The sequence below is a fragment of the Paroedura picta genome, chromosome 5 (assembly GCF_049243985.1).
Source record: "Paroedura picta isolate Pp20150507F chromosome 5, Ppicta_v3.0, whole genome shotgun sequence".
Classification (NCBI taxonomy): Eukaryota; Metazoa; Chordata; class Lepidosauria; order Squamata; family Gekkonidae; genus Paroedura; species Paroedura picta.
Genome location: NC_135373.1, coordinates 111867052 through 111880686, shown reverse-complemented (window position 1 = coordinate 111880686; position 13635 = coordinate 111867052). Strand labels below are relative to the sequence as shown.

The window sequence follows — 13635 nt, the reverse complement described above, 5'->3', positions numbered from 1 at the left end:
AGGCACTGTGTGAGGCCCCTGGAAGTGCAGGGCCCATAGTACGTGCTATATGGATTAACCAGTCCTGATGGGGAGATGGTTTTGCACAACTTGGCTCCAATAGAAATGGATGCAAGATTTGCAGATTTTCTGCTTAACATTGTGTAGACAAGATACCACATCATAGCATGAAACATGCTCATAGCAGCTTCAGTAAGAGATTTGCTGGTGTTGTAGGCAGCCATTTCTGAGGTGGCCAACAGCCCAGAGAAAAACTGTTCTGCCCCTTCTACCCCGCAATTCTACCTGCACAACTACACCACCAGTTCATGGATCAAACAAGGAATTCACCTCCTGAAAACAACCTTGCCTTTCTTTCATTCTCTTTGGTTGTGGAGGGCCAGAAACCTCTAATATAAAAGGGGGCATATAAGAACCAACTCTTCTTCTTCTTCTTCTAATATGGTAGGACAAAGCTGCACTTATTTAATACAGACTAGCAACAACAGAGAAAGGGTGTGAAGAGAACAGCTATAATAAATTAGCATGCATATGTCCGTATGTGCTAGATAGCATTTTCTGGCTAGCATTTTAATTCAAAGACTCAGACAGGTTACAAACAAAGGAATCCAACCCAGAATGTATAAACTCATCCAAACCCAGAGTAACACAACGCTCTGCGGTGTGATCAAAACAGAGACAGGAGTTCAATGAAACTTATTAAGCTCCTAAGCATTATGAACTCAATTTGGGCCAACTGATTTCCTAGAAAAGCCCTTTTATTTCAGAAGCCTGGAAGCATTTCCAGGTATTTCCATCTTCCATTATGACATGTCAAAGGTATTCAGAAATCCATCACTCTGATTACTGCCTGGACCAATCCTATTTACATTTTTATCTGTTCTGCCATGAACTGACTTCCTAACACTAAAAATGGAAAATCAAGAGGCACAGTCGCCATTCTTGTTCCTCCCAATTTAGCAGCAAGAATTTCCAGCTGCCTGAACAAATGACAAATCTGGTCAAGGAGTTCTCTTTCCACGAATGTCTGAAAAGCAAGTGCTTCTTACAAAGTCATGCTCTCTCTGCTACGAGCAGAACATGCTCGGACCATGTTCAGAAGGAGAGAATCATAAAAGCAACTTGACACCACCCCAAGCACTCTACAGCAAAATACAATTGATTCAAGGAATCCCCAGCAACATCCCAAGACTTTGGGAGGATGTTATGCTTGTATGCATGTATGCCAAGACCATGTTGGTTGGCTTTCAGGAAAGCCAGTGCTAATTTTGCTGTGTATTTCTCACGGTTAACTTATGGTGACCTCATCAGGGGTTCAAGACAAGAGATGTTCAGAGAGGGCCTGCCATTGCCTGCCTGTGTGCAATGATATTGAACTCCCTTGGTGGTCTCCCATCCAAACACTACTCAAGGCTAATCCTGATTGGTAGCTAGAATCTGATAAAATTTACTCTTCTTTCATTCCCCCCCCCCAAAAAAAAAGTTGTGTAGTAGTGAAGAGTACTAGGCTAAGATTTGGGAGACCCAACTTCAAATCCCCACTCTGCTGTGGAGGCTTGTTGGGTGACCTTGGGCAACTCTCTCTTTCTCTGTTGTACCTCCTTCATAAGAAGAAGAAGAAGGTTGTGTGGCTATAAGTGAAGAGGGGAAGTAAGGCTCCGGGTTCCCACTGGGGAGAAAAACGGGGTATAAATATCTGAATCATCATCTGAATGCATCATCTGACAGAGGTGGTAGTGGTTAGTGGTTTTTCGCCTCTTGTTTTACTGTTAATAATATGACCAGGGTTGATTATGAAGCTCTGCCCATGAGGCTGGGAGTTCAATCCCAGCAGCCGGCTCAAGGTGGACTCAGCCTTCCATCCTTCCGAGGTTGGTAAAATGAGTACCCAGCTGGCTGGAGGGTAAACGGTAATGACTGGAGAAGGCACTGGCAAACCACCCCGTATTGAGTCTGCCATGAAAACGCTAGAGGGCGTCACCCCAAGGGTCAGACATGACCCGGTGCTTCCACAGGGGATACCTTTACCTTTACTATGTTTTTATCTTTTTATTATGTGAACCACCATGAGCCAAATTGGGATCAGCGGTATACAAATCCAATAAATAAATAAATTGACTATCCACAATGTCCAGATCATTTCCAGCATCCAGTGCAAACTTCTCACCCCACAATACTGAACTGTTTTCCTTTCATTAAAGTTCTAGCCTTCTGTGTATTTTGCTTCCACAGTCCTTTCTAATGACTCCATAATTGGCTGAATCAGAACTGTGCTTGGCAACATTAATAAAACCTGGGATTCCCATGAGAAGCTCATTGCTGCACGGCTACATACGACAACTGCTGTCGAAAGTCTACTTCTGGCTTTCTCAACCAGGGTTTCATGAAAGCCTGCGGTTTCTTGACAGCCCTGGAATGGTTTCCCGAAAGGGTACAAGTTAATTTAAATTTGTTAAACAGTTATCAGGTGATACGACCATACATGGTCATGTCAAACCCCTCCCTACCCCAAATGGCCAATGATGGGCCTGGAAGGGGTGGGAAGGGGAGGGGCCCCATGTGGGCGTGTGCACAGCTATGCTTCCCAACCACATTCTGCGGGATTGTGCCACTTCTGGGGCTTCTCGATGCCTGAAGAACGTTTCACAGGTTTGGTGTAGTGGTTAGGAGTGTGGACTTCTAATCTGGCATGCCAAGTTCGATTCTGCGCTCCCCCACATGCAGCCAGCTGTGTGACCAGAGCCACGGCTCTGATAAAGCTGTTCTGAGCAGTGATATCAGGGCTCTCTCAGCCTCACCTACCCCACAGGGTGTCTGTTGTGGGGAGAGGAATGGGAAGGCGATTGTAAGCCGCTTTGAGCCTCCTTCGGGTACGGAAAAGCGGCATATAAGAACCAACTCTTCTTTCCATCCAGGCTCAATATTTACAAGAAATATTTTTAAAATGAAAATGCAAATTTGAAGGGGCATAAAAAGGTGCAGTGTTTGGTAACTAAAGCCAAGACCAGGACACAATAAGCTTGAATGGAAAGTTTATGGAACAGAGAGCACCCTTTAAAAAAATCTGCTCCTGGGTGTTGGAGGGGGAAGGAAGGATGCTTCAGAACACAGTGGACTGAGAAGCTCCAGGAAAGAAAAGAGAAACTGGTAGAAATCTCACCACAGGCATCCAAACTCCTTCATGGATACTCACTGCTGTTTTCCCTTCAAGAAGAAACACCCTGAGCCATATCCAACTCTGTTCCCAAGGGTTTTTTGGTGGGAGGGAGAATAATCAATACCAGCAAATCATTCCATTCCTCACATTTATATGTATTTTAAAAGGATCCAACCCAAGACAGTGGACATTCATGAGGTCAGTATAATTGTAATTATACTTTCTATATGTATTCTTCCCTCCCCCATCCTTCCCAATCAAATTTTACAAGCAAAACTCAGATACAGCTTCTGTGTTTTCATTTTCAAGATGTATCTGCAGTAAAATATTTTGGACATCAACTGGAAAGCCATCTTTTGTCCCTCCGCTCCCAAGGAAGGAATGCCTTCATTCTGAAGTTCAAAGGGCATACTACTTGAAATATTATGTAATATATGACTGTAGCTTTTCTAATGTTCAAGCCATGTTCTCAGGAAGGATTTTACCACAATTACAGCTCCGGAGGCCCCCCATGTTAATGTTAATGTGAAACCAAGCATCCATTTTCTATTTGGATGGGACTGTTTACTGGGAACTGTTTGATACAAACGTCATCCGCACATAAACTGCCCTTCAGATACCAGAAAGGGTAAGCAAGGTGGTGGTTGCCAACAAATACATCAAATAACTTTGCTGAAAAACAGGACTTTAAAATGCAAAACGGCACACGTGCACAAAGAAATTACTTTCAAAGAGTATTTGAAGCAGGACAAGGTTCAGAGTAAGGACAGAGGATGAGAACACATTTCCCCACAAGCAAAGGACATTAGCATCAAGGGGCCTCTTCTCTGCAAACTAAGTGACAAGCTTAGGGGAACAGTAAAGAACAAAGGTCGCCAAACTGTGGCTCTCCTAATGTCCATGGACTACAATTCCCATAAGCCCCTGCCAACACATGCTGGCAGGGGTTCATCGGAGTTGTAGTCCATGGACATTTGGAAAGCCACAGTTTCGCCACAGAACATGTACAGGCGAATTGGGGGGGGGGGAGCAAATCTAACCCAAGCTGGGCCTTTCATCCCAAGCATAGAAACCAATGGAGATTGCAGGGTAGTGATCTCCCCCTTCTTCTAGGCAGCATCCACCTAAAGCAGGGGTAGTCAACCTGTGGTCCTCCAGATGTCCATGGACTACAATTTCCATGAGCCCCTGCCAGCGTTTGCTTTCAAAGAGTAACTGAAGGTTACATCAGTCCTTTTAAAAGAAATGGCCCATTTTACTGATCTCTAACAACACTTGTTAAAGGAGGTTGAGAGGGGACATGATAGCCCTCTTTAAGTATTTGAAAGATTGTCACCTGGAGGAGGCAGGATGCTGTTTCCGTTGGCTGCAGAAGAGAGGACATGCAGTAAGGGGTTTAAACTTCAAGTACAACGATATAGGCTAGATATCAGGAAAAAAAAATTCACAGTCAGAGTAGTTCAGCAGTGGAATAGGCTGCCTAAGGAGGTGGTGAGCTCCCCCTCACTGGCAGTCTTCAAGCAAAGGTTGGATACACACTTTTCTTGGATGCTTTAGGATGCTTAGGGCTGATCCTGCGTTGAGCAGGGGGTTGGACTAGATGGCCTGTATGGCCCCTTCCAACTCTATGATTCTATGATTCTAAATAAAACTGTTCTCCCGCTAACATCCCACCGGGTGCTGCAGCAATGGCATTCCACCCATCCTTCGCTGCTCCAGCAAACACTTTAAGCCTAAATTCATGTGCTGCATGTCCTTATTTGTCTTTAGTTCTCCTCTCCTTGCTAAGCCTTCACAGTAATGCAGCCAGCGGACCATTTAATACTATCTGATAAAGCAGCCCCTTTGCTGCAAAGGTTCGTGTCCTAATAAATCAGTCTCAGGTTGGTGCAGAAGCCCCCTGAAGGCACATGGCACAGTTCTACCGCTGCAATTGAGCCGTTCTGACCAGAAGCAGTGGCTGGATCATAGACCACGTGCTCTGAGCTCTTTGGGGACAAGAGGCCGCATCAGTGAAATAAACAGAAGATTCCACATTGCTATTTGCTCTTTTTCTTGCTTTTATAGATGTTCACCCAAGGAGTAATTAACATGGAGCTTTCAGGAGGAGGAGGAATTGGTTTTTATACCCCACCTTCCATTGCCCAGAGGAGTCTGAAAGTGGCTTACTTTCACCTTCCCTTTCCTCTCCCCACAACAGACACCCTATGAGGGAGGTGAAGCTGAGAGAGCCCTGATATTACTGAAGAAGAAGAGTTGGTTCCTATATGCCGCTTTTCTCTACCCGAAGGAGTCTCAAAGCGGCTTACATTCACCTTCTCTTTCCTCTCCCCACAACAGGCACCCTGTGAGGGAGGTGAGGCTGAGATGGCCCTGATATAACTGAAGAAGAAGAGTTGGTTTTTGTATGCCGCTATTACAAACCAGACTCAGTTTAGTCAAAACAGCCACATATCATTTTCAATCCTTGTTTTCGAAATTCCCTTTCAAATTAAGCCCCGGAGCCAAAACAGCTTGCAAGCAAACAGAAGTGCCCTTGAATCTCAGTCCATCGATTTTTGTCCAGCCAATTCATCAACTAAAGTTTTATTTATTCATTCATACACTCTAAATTTGATACCCTGCCAACCAACCAAGAATGCATCTCAGGGAAGCTCACAGTCAACGCATTAAAAAGCATTTTAAAAGTCACTCATACTGGAAACATAACACCAAGAAAGGCCACAGCAGTCTGATTAACTCAACTGCTCTTGAGATTCAGTAACTCTAAAATTCCCTTTCTGAAAAGAAATGTTCAATGGATTCCCAAGACCCGCCTACTCTCATTGGTATCAGGCACACAACGGAGTGTGTGCAGCATGTCCCAAGGTGGGCTCCATCCTCCAGAATGGCATCAGCCACACTTTATTTAGGAAAAAGAGACAGGTAAGCATCAAAGGGAAGAGCATTCTACAAGCAAGATGACACTACTCAAGAAGCCCTGCCCCTGATTGCCACCCGCCTCACTTCCAAAGGGAGGAGCACGTGCGTTCATGGACACCATGACCCAACAACTCCCTGGAGCAACCTCAAAAGGGATCCAGCGCCCCCTCTCGCATGTTGTGCAGCCACCAACTTCTTCAAGTCCCTTGAAGTAGATTGTGATGCAATACAAAGTAGTGATGCCAGAAGGCCAAGATGGACCAAGTGCTCTGATGAAGCCACCCTGACCAGATCCTCCCACCTGACTTGGAAGATGTTTGCTCTTGTAAGGACGGAGAATCCCCAAACAAAATATCCAAACACAAAACATGATGCCTCCACTGGACAGAACCAAGCAACAGATGAAGGCACAATTAACAGCCATCTTGGCAAGGCAATTAAAAGGGATGGACTCTGATTTGAATCCAACTCTGCCATGGAGCAATTTCAACCTTACCTATCTTACATGCACGGTTGGCAGGTCTATTTGTGTTGCCGATGGGGGGTGAGGGGGGCGGGGAGGACCATGTGATGTGATGTCAACCAGAAGTGACTTTGGCACAACAAAGGTATCAGGAGTGGTTTTTTGACAAAAGTATGATTAGGAGCAAATCCCAACGTTGTTTCCAGGTTGGGAGATATGTGGAGATTTCAAGGGGGAAGTCAGAGCAGGAGAGTTTGGAAAGGGGAGGGGCCTCCATGGGTCCATACAGTGTCAAGAAGACCTCCCTCAAAAGCAGCCATTTTTTCCAAGGAATCTTGATCTTGGTCACCTGGAGATCTACTGTAATACTGGGAAATCTCCAGGTGCTATCTAGAGGTTGACAATCCTATTCACAGGGTTGTTCAAGGGTAGAAATGTAGGCAGAATGACCAATGTCAGATGCAGTTAACAACAACGCAACCCTGATAAAAAAAAATATTTGAAGACAAGGCTAACATTCAAAAGGCAGCTGTTTCTTCCCCAGATGCAGCTGCTGTGTACATTTGCAAATTTACTTTTTACAGCTCTTGAGAACAGCAGTCAGCACATTCACACTCGAAGGCAGCAAAACCATCCTAATCAACACCAGCTTGTAAGTGCAGCTATTTTCAGAAAGAGGAACTGGAAATTACTCCAGTTGAAAAACTCCCAAAGGTCATATTATGCAAATCAAAGTTGGTACACCTTCAGTTACAGGAGCCGGCAGGATTTTGTTTCTGAGAAAAGTTTGTATGCAAGCAGAAGCCCATCCAGACACAGCAATTGATACGGAGATACCAATTACGGGTGGAGAGCAAAACAAGAAGTACAGAACAGCTTTGCTACTGATGCGCAGATAATATTAAATTCGTGCATTAAAAATTAATGCCCAATTATGTATTTGTATTAAGAGTTACATATTGCGTTGGCTGCAATCATTTCAAAGGCCCCGTGATATTATAGGCAGGGGGAGGGAAATGGCAACGTTCCCTCCCAGAAACAAGCCCTGAAAAAATCTGGCCACCCTGATCCAGGATGAGTTGTGTTTCTGAAACTGTTGTCACTATGGAGTCAAAGGTTTAGCAAAGAATTATCATGTGGCTGTATTTGGATGCTGTGACACAGTTTACGAGTGTAACAGGATTAACGTTTGCTTATATATTCCCACTGTTATGATTTATTTATTTATTTGGATATTTATACCGCCCATAGTCTGAGACAGAGTGCTTGCACTCGAAAGCTCACGCCTTGAATAAATCTTTGTTGGTCTTAAAGGTGCCACTGGACTCTGATTTTATAATAGCAACATAATGCAGGTTGCTTGTACCTACTGTAGGGGGCACAAATTTATTTATTTCGTTTATATCCAATTAATCTTTCATGAAACTTTAACCCGTAGTTACACAAAACAGCTTATCACAGAATCACAGAGTCGGAAGGTCCCACCAAGGTCATCTAGTCCAACCCCTTTAGAATGCAGGAAATTCACAACTACCTGCCCACCCTGTGATCCCAATTCCACATCCAGATGATGCCCCCACCCCCACAAAAAAAAAAAAACAGAATCTCTAGGAAGTCTGGCCTGGAGGAGATCTGACTCCCAATCCCAAAGTGATGATCAGCATTTCCCTGTGCATGCAAGAAAGCAAAGGATGCATGCAGATTACCAGACACAAGTAATCTGCTCTAAATTGCCCAATACGGCAGAATATAAATCCCAGCCCATAATAAATAAAATAACTATGAATTTCTTTTTTACAAGCCTAGAATGTTTTCGCACTGCAAGCAGGCAAACATTTACCAGATCCGCAAGCAAGCTCTCCTAAAAGGAATTTAAATTGGGTTAATCTTTCAGCGTGTCACTGACAGCAGCTATTTTAAAATCAGAAGACACTCTTCTCCTGCTACTGAAAACAAAAACAGTTCACCAGTGTAAGAGACCAACGAAATCTTACGAAGGCCTTCTTCTCAGTTCTTCCTTCCAAATCCAACAAATAATAACGCGCAATTAAGTTGGGGTTATGGCAGAAGGGAGAGTTTTTTGTCTTCACTTTCTAAAGATAAAAGTATAAAAAAAACTTGGTCCGATACCAAGTCTGTCACAGAGCTATTTTCCGCATGTTTACTTACCTGTGATTCATCCACTCTGAATATTTTCACCCTCAACTTTAGGAAAACAAAGAATTCAGGGAGATAGAGCCACATTTAAATATGATCAATGTTTCTCTGTGTTTAAGTAATCGTACTCAGGCCCAGTTTATCTATGTAACATATGCATCACATGCCACGGGCCCTGCATGGTGCCTCCCCCCCCCCCCATGAATCAAGGCTGTAGCCTCTCTCTTCCCCCTTTTAGGACGTTAGAATTGATACCCCTTTCTATTGTGGGAGGCTTCACTGACCCCATCTGGCTGCTCCTGCTGCAGTAGTCTTCTGCTAGGGCCCTGTGAAACCTTAAACTAGCTGTGGTGCTACGGGGCCCCTGAAATCATTTAACCACTCCTGATGGTAATGCAGATTTTTTTTTCTCTACTACAAGACGCAACATTTAGCCTATCGGCGTACAGCGATTGCCTCATATAGGCCAGTCCAAGCTGGGCTTGGTAGACGTTATAAACCTCTCTCTCGGCTTCTCTTTCACATGCACCCTCTCATGCAGAGAGAGATTGTGGAAAGATATATTACACACACGGCCACTTGCCCCCAAGCTGCACAAGGGACTTTAGGAGTGGGACTGCGAGAGCGCCGTTTTGATAATTTCACACGCAAATTGTCACAGCATTCAGCTAACCAATTGAAAGAAATGAGCATGCCACAGAACTGCATCCACGTATATACTAATACCCCATCTTTTTTGCTTTCCTCTGGACATAGACTAGGGCAAGGGTAGTCAACCTGTGGTCCTCCAGCTGTCCATGGACTACAATTCCCATGATTTGCTGGCAGGGGCTCATGGGAATTGTAGTCCATGGACAGCTGGAGGACCACAGGTTGACTACCCCTGGACTAGGGTCCCTGAGGGGGAGGTAGGTAGATGTTTATTTCCTGCATTGTGCAGGGAGCTGGACTAGATGACCTTTGGGGTGCCTCCAGTGGGGACTTCTAAAAGGTTTCCAACATTGGTTTCATCTCCTCTACGTTTTCTTAACAACAACCCTGCATGGTAGGTTAAGCTGAGAATGTGTGACCTGCCCCAAGACACCCAGTAAGTCTCCAGGGGTCTCCCAGATTCTAGCTCAACCCTCTAATGATCACCACGTTACAAGTCGCTGTGGAAGAGAGGATATTGGGGGTTGCTAAACTGACAGTCCGTCCACAAGAGCTATTTTCTCAGATCCTGCATAGCCCAACCTAAAAAGGGTTTTGTTCAAAATGCAACAATGCAGGGCTTAGCTGCTTTTCTCTTCCTTTTTACATGACCCGCACAAAGGGCCCATATCTCTTAATTGTTTTATGATACCTATTGTCATATTGGAGAGTCTGCATGGTTAAAAGACGTAACCTCTAACCTGGAGAAACTGGGTTTGATTCCCCACATGCAACCAAAAGGATGGCCTTGAACCAGTCACAGTACTCTTTGGACTGTTCTTGCAAAGCAGTTCTGTTAGAGCTCTCTCAGCCCCACACAGGGGGAAATGGCAAAATATCTTTTGAGGTATGTGACTGTGCATGGCGGACATTAGTAAGTTATAGACATTCTGTCCCCTCCTTATTTTTAAGGCTGTTATATATTTTATGCCGTCTATTTACACACTTCCCCACCAATGCATGCTTCTGCTTAAAACAGTGGTTCTCAACCTGAGGGTTGGAGGGGAAGCAGCTTGGCTAGGGAGGGCGCCATCCACACAACAGCCTTGCAAGGTAGATCGAGACACAGCGTTGTCTGTCTGGAGCAGTAGAAAAGAGCGAGATCGGCATGGTGGGACATGAGGCAGAACTGAACTGAGAAACCCTGGAAAAAACCCAATTTATCTACAACCATGAACAATGGATCTTCACGCCATTGCTCAGTTTCAGCTTAATTTCTGTGAAAAAACACTTCCATAACATTATGGTTGGGGGTCACCCCAACATGAGGAACATTATTAAAGGGTCACGACACGAGGAAGGTTGAGAACCACTGGCTTAAAGATTCATGCGCAGGCTACAGCCACACGTTGAAATATTTATTAGCATCGCTGCTCCCCTGGCATGGCCGCGGAGTTCACACTTGGGCTGTCTATGCGTCGACGGTAGCCGGTCCCAACCCCGCCACCAAACCCCCGACCGCCAGAGCAGGCCGGACACCCCCCCCTCCCCCTCGTAGTTTACAAAAGGCTGCGTCGCTGCTCTTTGGACCCGGCCGAGCAGCGGCTTCTTCCCCGGGGAGGCGATTGCAACCGCCCCGAGCCGGCCGGCAAGACCTTTGTAACGCCAGCCCGGCAGGATGAGATCACGGGCCATTCACAAGGGCGAGGGGGGGGGGAGAGGAGGAGGAGGAGGAGGGGAAAACCTAAGCTGAGGCAAAGCAGCCCGCACCGAAACGTGGCCGCTCTGACAATGACACCACCAAGACGGCGCCGCTGCAGTTGGGGGTCCCACAATTGGGGGGGGGGGCAAAGGAAAGAGAAACCGCGGCAGGGCTTGCTCGCCGTCCCCGCCTGCTCCACTGAGACGGGGGAGCTGCACCGGTCAAGGAGCCGCTTTCGGGAAAAGGGGGCCGGGAAGGCGGCAAAGCGACGCGGGGGTCTCCTTTCTCTCCCCCCCCCCCCAGCAGCAGCCGGTCTGTTCTCCGCAGCTGCCGCGGGGAGGGAGCGCCCGGCATAAAGGCGCAGAGCCGCCGCGGCCTGACCAGGGAGCCTCGCCGTTTGCCTGCGCGGGCCTTGCAGCCGCCCCGAGCCCAAAGGGGCCAGAACCAGCGGCGCCCTCGCTCTCTCTCTCCCCCGCCCTCCACTGTGAGGGGAAAGCGGCGGCGCTGGCCGCGCGCAGGGGCTTTGCAAGAGGCAATGCAACACCGGAGGGTCCTAAGCATAAGCCCCGGGGGCTCCGGGGAGGCTGAGCACAGGCAATCCGAGTCCGAAAGCCAGCAGGCGGCGCTGGGGGGAGGCGGGGGGGAAAGGGCAGCTGGGGGGGGGGGTGGAGGGACCCCCGTCTGCCTGCCTGCCTAAGTCTGCCCGCCCGCCTTCCTTCCCGCCCTCTCCTCGCCTCGCTCACCTGCGAGCTCGTCGGGCTCCAGCCCGCTGTCGGCGTCGATCCCGCATAGCACGAAGTAGTGGGCGAAGCGGCAGGGAGCCGAGCCCGAGCCGGGCCCGGGGGGCACCGCGCTCCCGCTCATCCCTCCTGCGCCAGCCGGACGTCCGCGCCGCACTTGCCCCTAACGCACCAGCAGCAGGGGCAGCCGCGGCGCTCCCATCGCTGGCTGGCTGGCGGGCGGGCGGCCTCCTTCTCCGCAGGGCGCTCGGCCGACGCGCTGCCTGCCTGCTGCGGGCGCTGGAGCGGCGGCGCTTCTCGGTCAACTGAGGCTGCAGCCGGCGCTCGACGCCAGCCAGCCAGCCAGCCAGCCAGCCCTCCTCCTCCACCCACCGCCGAAGGAGGGCACCGGCCGCCGTCTGCCCCGCCCCCTCGGCGGCACATTTAAATCCCCCGGGCGCCAGGCGAGGGAAGGGCTTTGGGTCTCCGTCGCGGAGAGAAGCGGGGGCAAACAGCTCAGTAAAGAAATAATAACAATTCACTATGCCAGTTATTTATACTTTGATGATTTTTAGCCCGCTCCTCCCCGCCAGCAGGGTCGAGGCGGCTCACGACGTATAAAATCACGTTTAAAACATAACTAAAAGGGTTTAAAAGGGACATCTCTGTTACAGTTCTGCAACCCCCGTCGTCTGGCCCCACGCGCTTCTAAGACCGGCGTTCAAATATAATCTGGGAGACCCGGGTTCAAATCCCCGCCAGGAGACTTGGGAGATTTCCGCGCCAGTTTTTCCAAGGCAGGCTGTAATTCGTCAGGTACACACACACACACACACAAAAGATTATACCCTGAATTAAAGATGCCCACCACTGTTCTCAAACTTTGTTCTTTCAGGGGTGAGCGACAGGGCACCTTTAAGACCAACAAAGGTTTAATCAAGGTGTGAGATTTCGTGGGCATGTTTAAATCCATGTCATTTTGTTTTAAGATTTTCATTAAAGAGTTAGGCCTAGGGAGCCAAGGCATGGGCTGGTGGTTAAGTAGTTCACCTAGTATTAGCTGCAAAAGCCCCATCCCCTGAGTCAGCCTGCCCTGCAGCAGTAGAGAGAAGGCCTAGAGCTTGGCTGAGGGAAAGCTGCTAAATCCTTTGCAGGTATGTGATGGGGCTAAACAGCCAAGGAGAGGTTGCACCTTAGGATTTCCCCTTTCCCCCTTTTAAACTGAGTTGTGATGGAGGGTATGAGTAAGGCTCTTTCCCCCTGAGTCAGTCTGCCCCGCAGCAGGAGAGAGAGAAGGCCCAGAGCTTGATTGAGGGGGACATGCTAATTCCTCTGGCGGCCTAAACCAGACAGAGAACTCCAGAGCAACGGCAAGAACCGTTGAAGAAGCCGACTAGAAGCCTCAGCCATGTATATCTTGAAGTTAAAGTCTGGACTTTCTCTTTTTTTGTGTTAGGACTAGCTCTGTTCTGAGAGCCCTGTTGGAAGGACACTAAAGATTCTGTCCCTATTTATGTTGCTACATTTATAGCCATTGTGATTTTGTTCTACATCTCATTGTGCAGTTCTGGGGTTTATGATAAATGTATATAGTTCCATTGAAAACTCTTGAATATCTGGAATGCTTTTACTTTTGAAGCAGTTTCACATCTTATCAACCCATAAAGGTGCTGTCTTTTATTGATTTATAACTCCTCCACCCCCAATTAGAAAGGGTTACACATGTACCCTTTGTCAGACATTTCATTGTCTGAGGAAATGTTCATGCACACAAAAGCTCACACCTTGAATAAAACTTTGTTGGTCTTAAAGGTGCCATTAGACTTTGGTCTAATTCAGGGTTGTGAAAATAAAATGGGGAAGAAGAGAATTACATTTGCCAACA

General features: G+C 47.5%; 1 protein-coding gene across 5 annotated transcripts in view; it reads right to left on the bottom strand.

Moving 5' to 3' along the window:
- Window positions 1-13635, bottom strand: part of DENND5B (DENN domain containing 5B) — a 136433-nt gene that overhangs the window by 122202 nt on the left and 596 nt on the right. The window contains exon 1 of one of the 5 annotated variants that reach the window (XM_077339911.1): window positions 11775-12148. The exons of 1 other annotated variant lie outside the window; for it this stretch is intronic. In XM_077339911.1, the coding sequence (XP_077196026.1) occupies window positions 11775-11895 (121 nt within the window). In that variant the 5' untranslated portion in view covers window positions 11896-12148. Of the gene's footprint in view, window positions 1-11774; window positions 12149-13635 lie in introns of those variants that run through there. 3 more of the 5 variants (XM_077339912.1, XM_077339913.1, XM_077339914.1) reach the window with 3 other exon arrangements.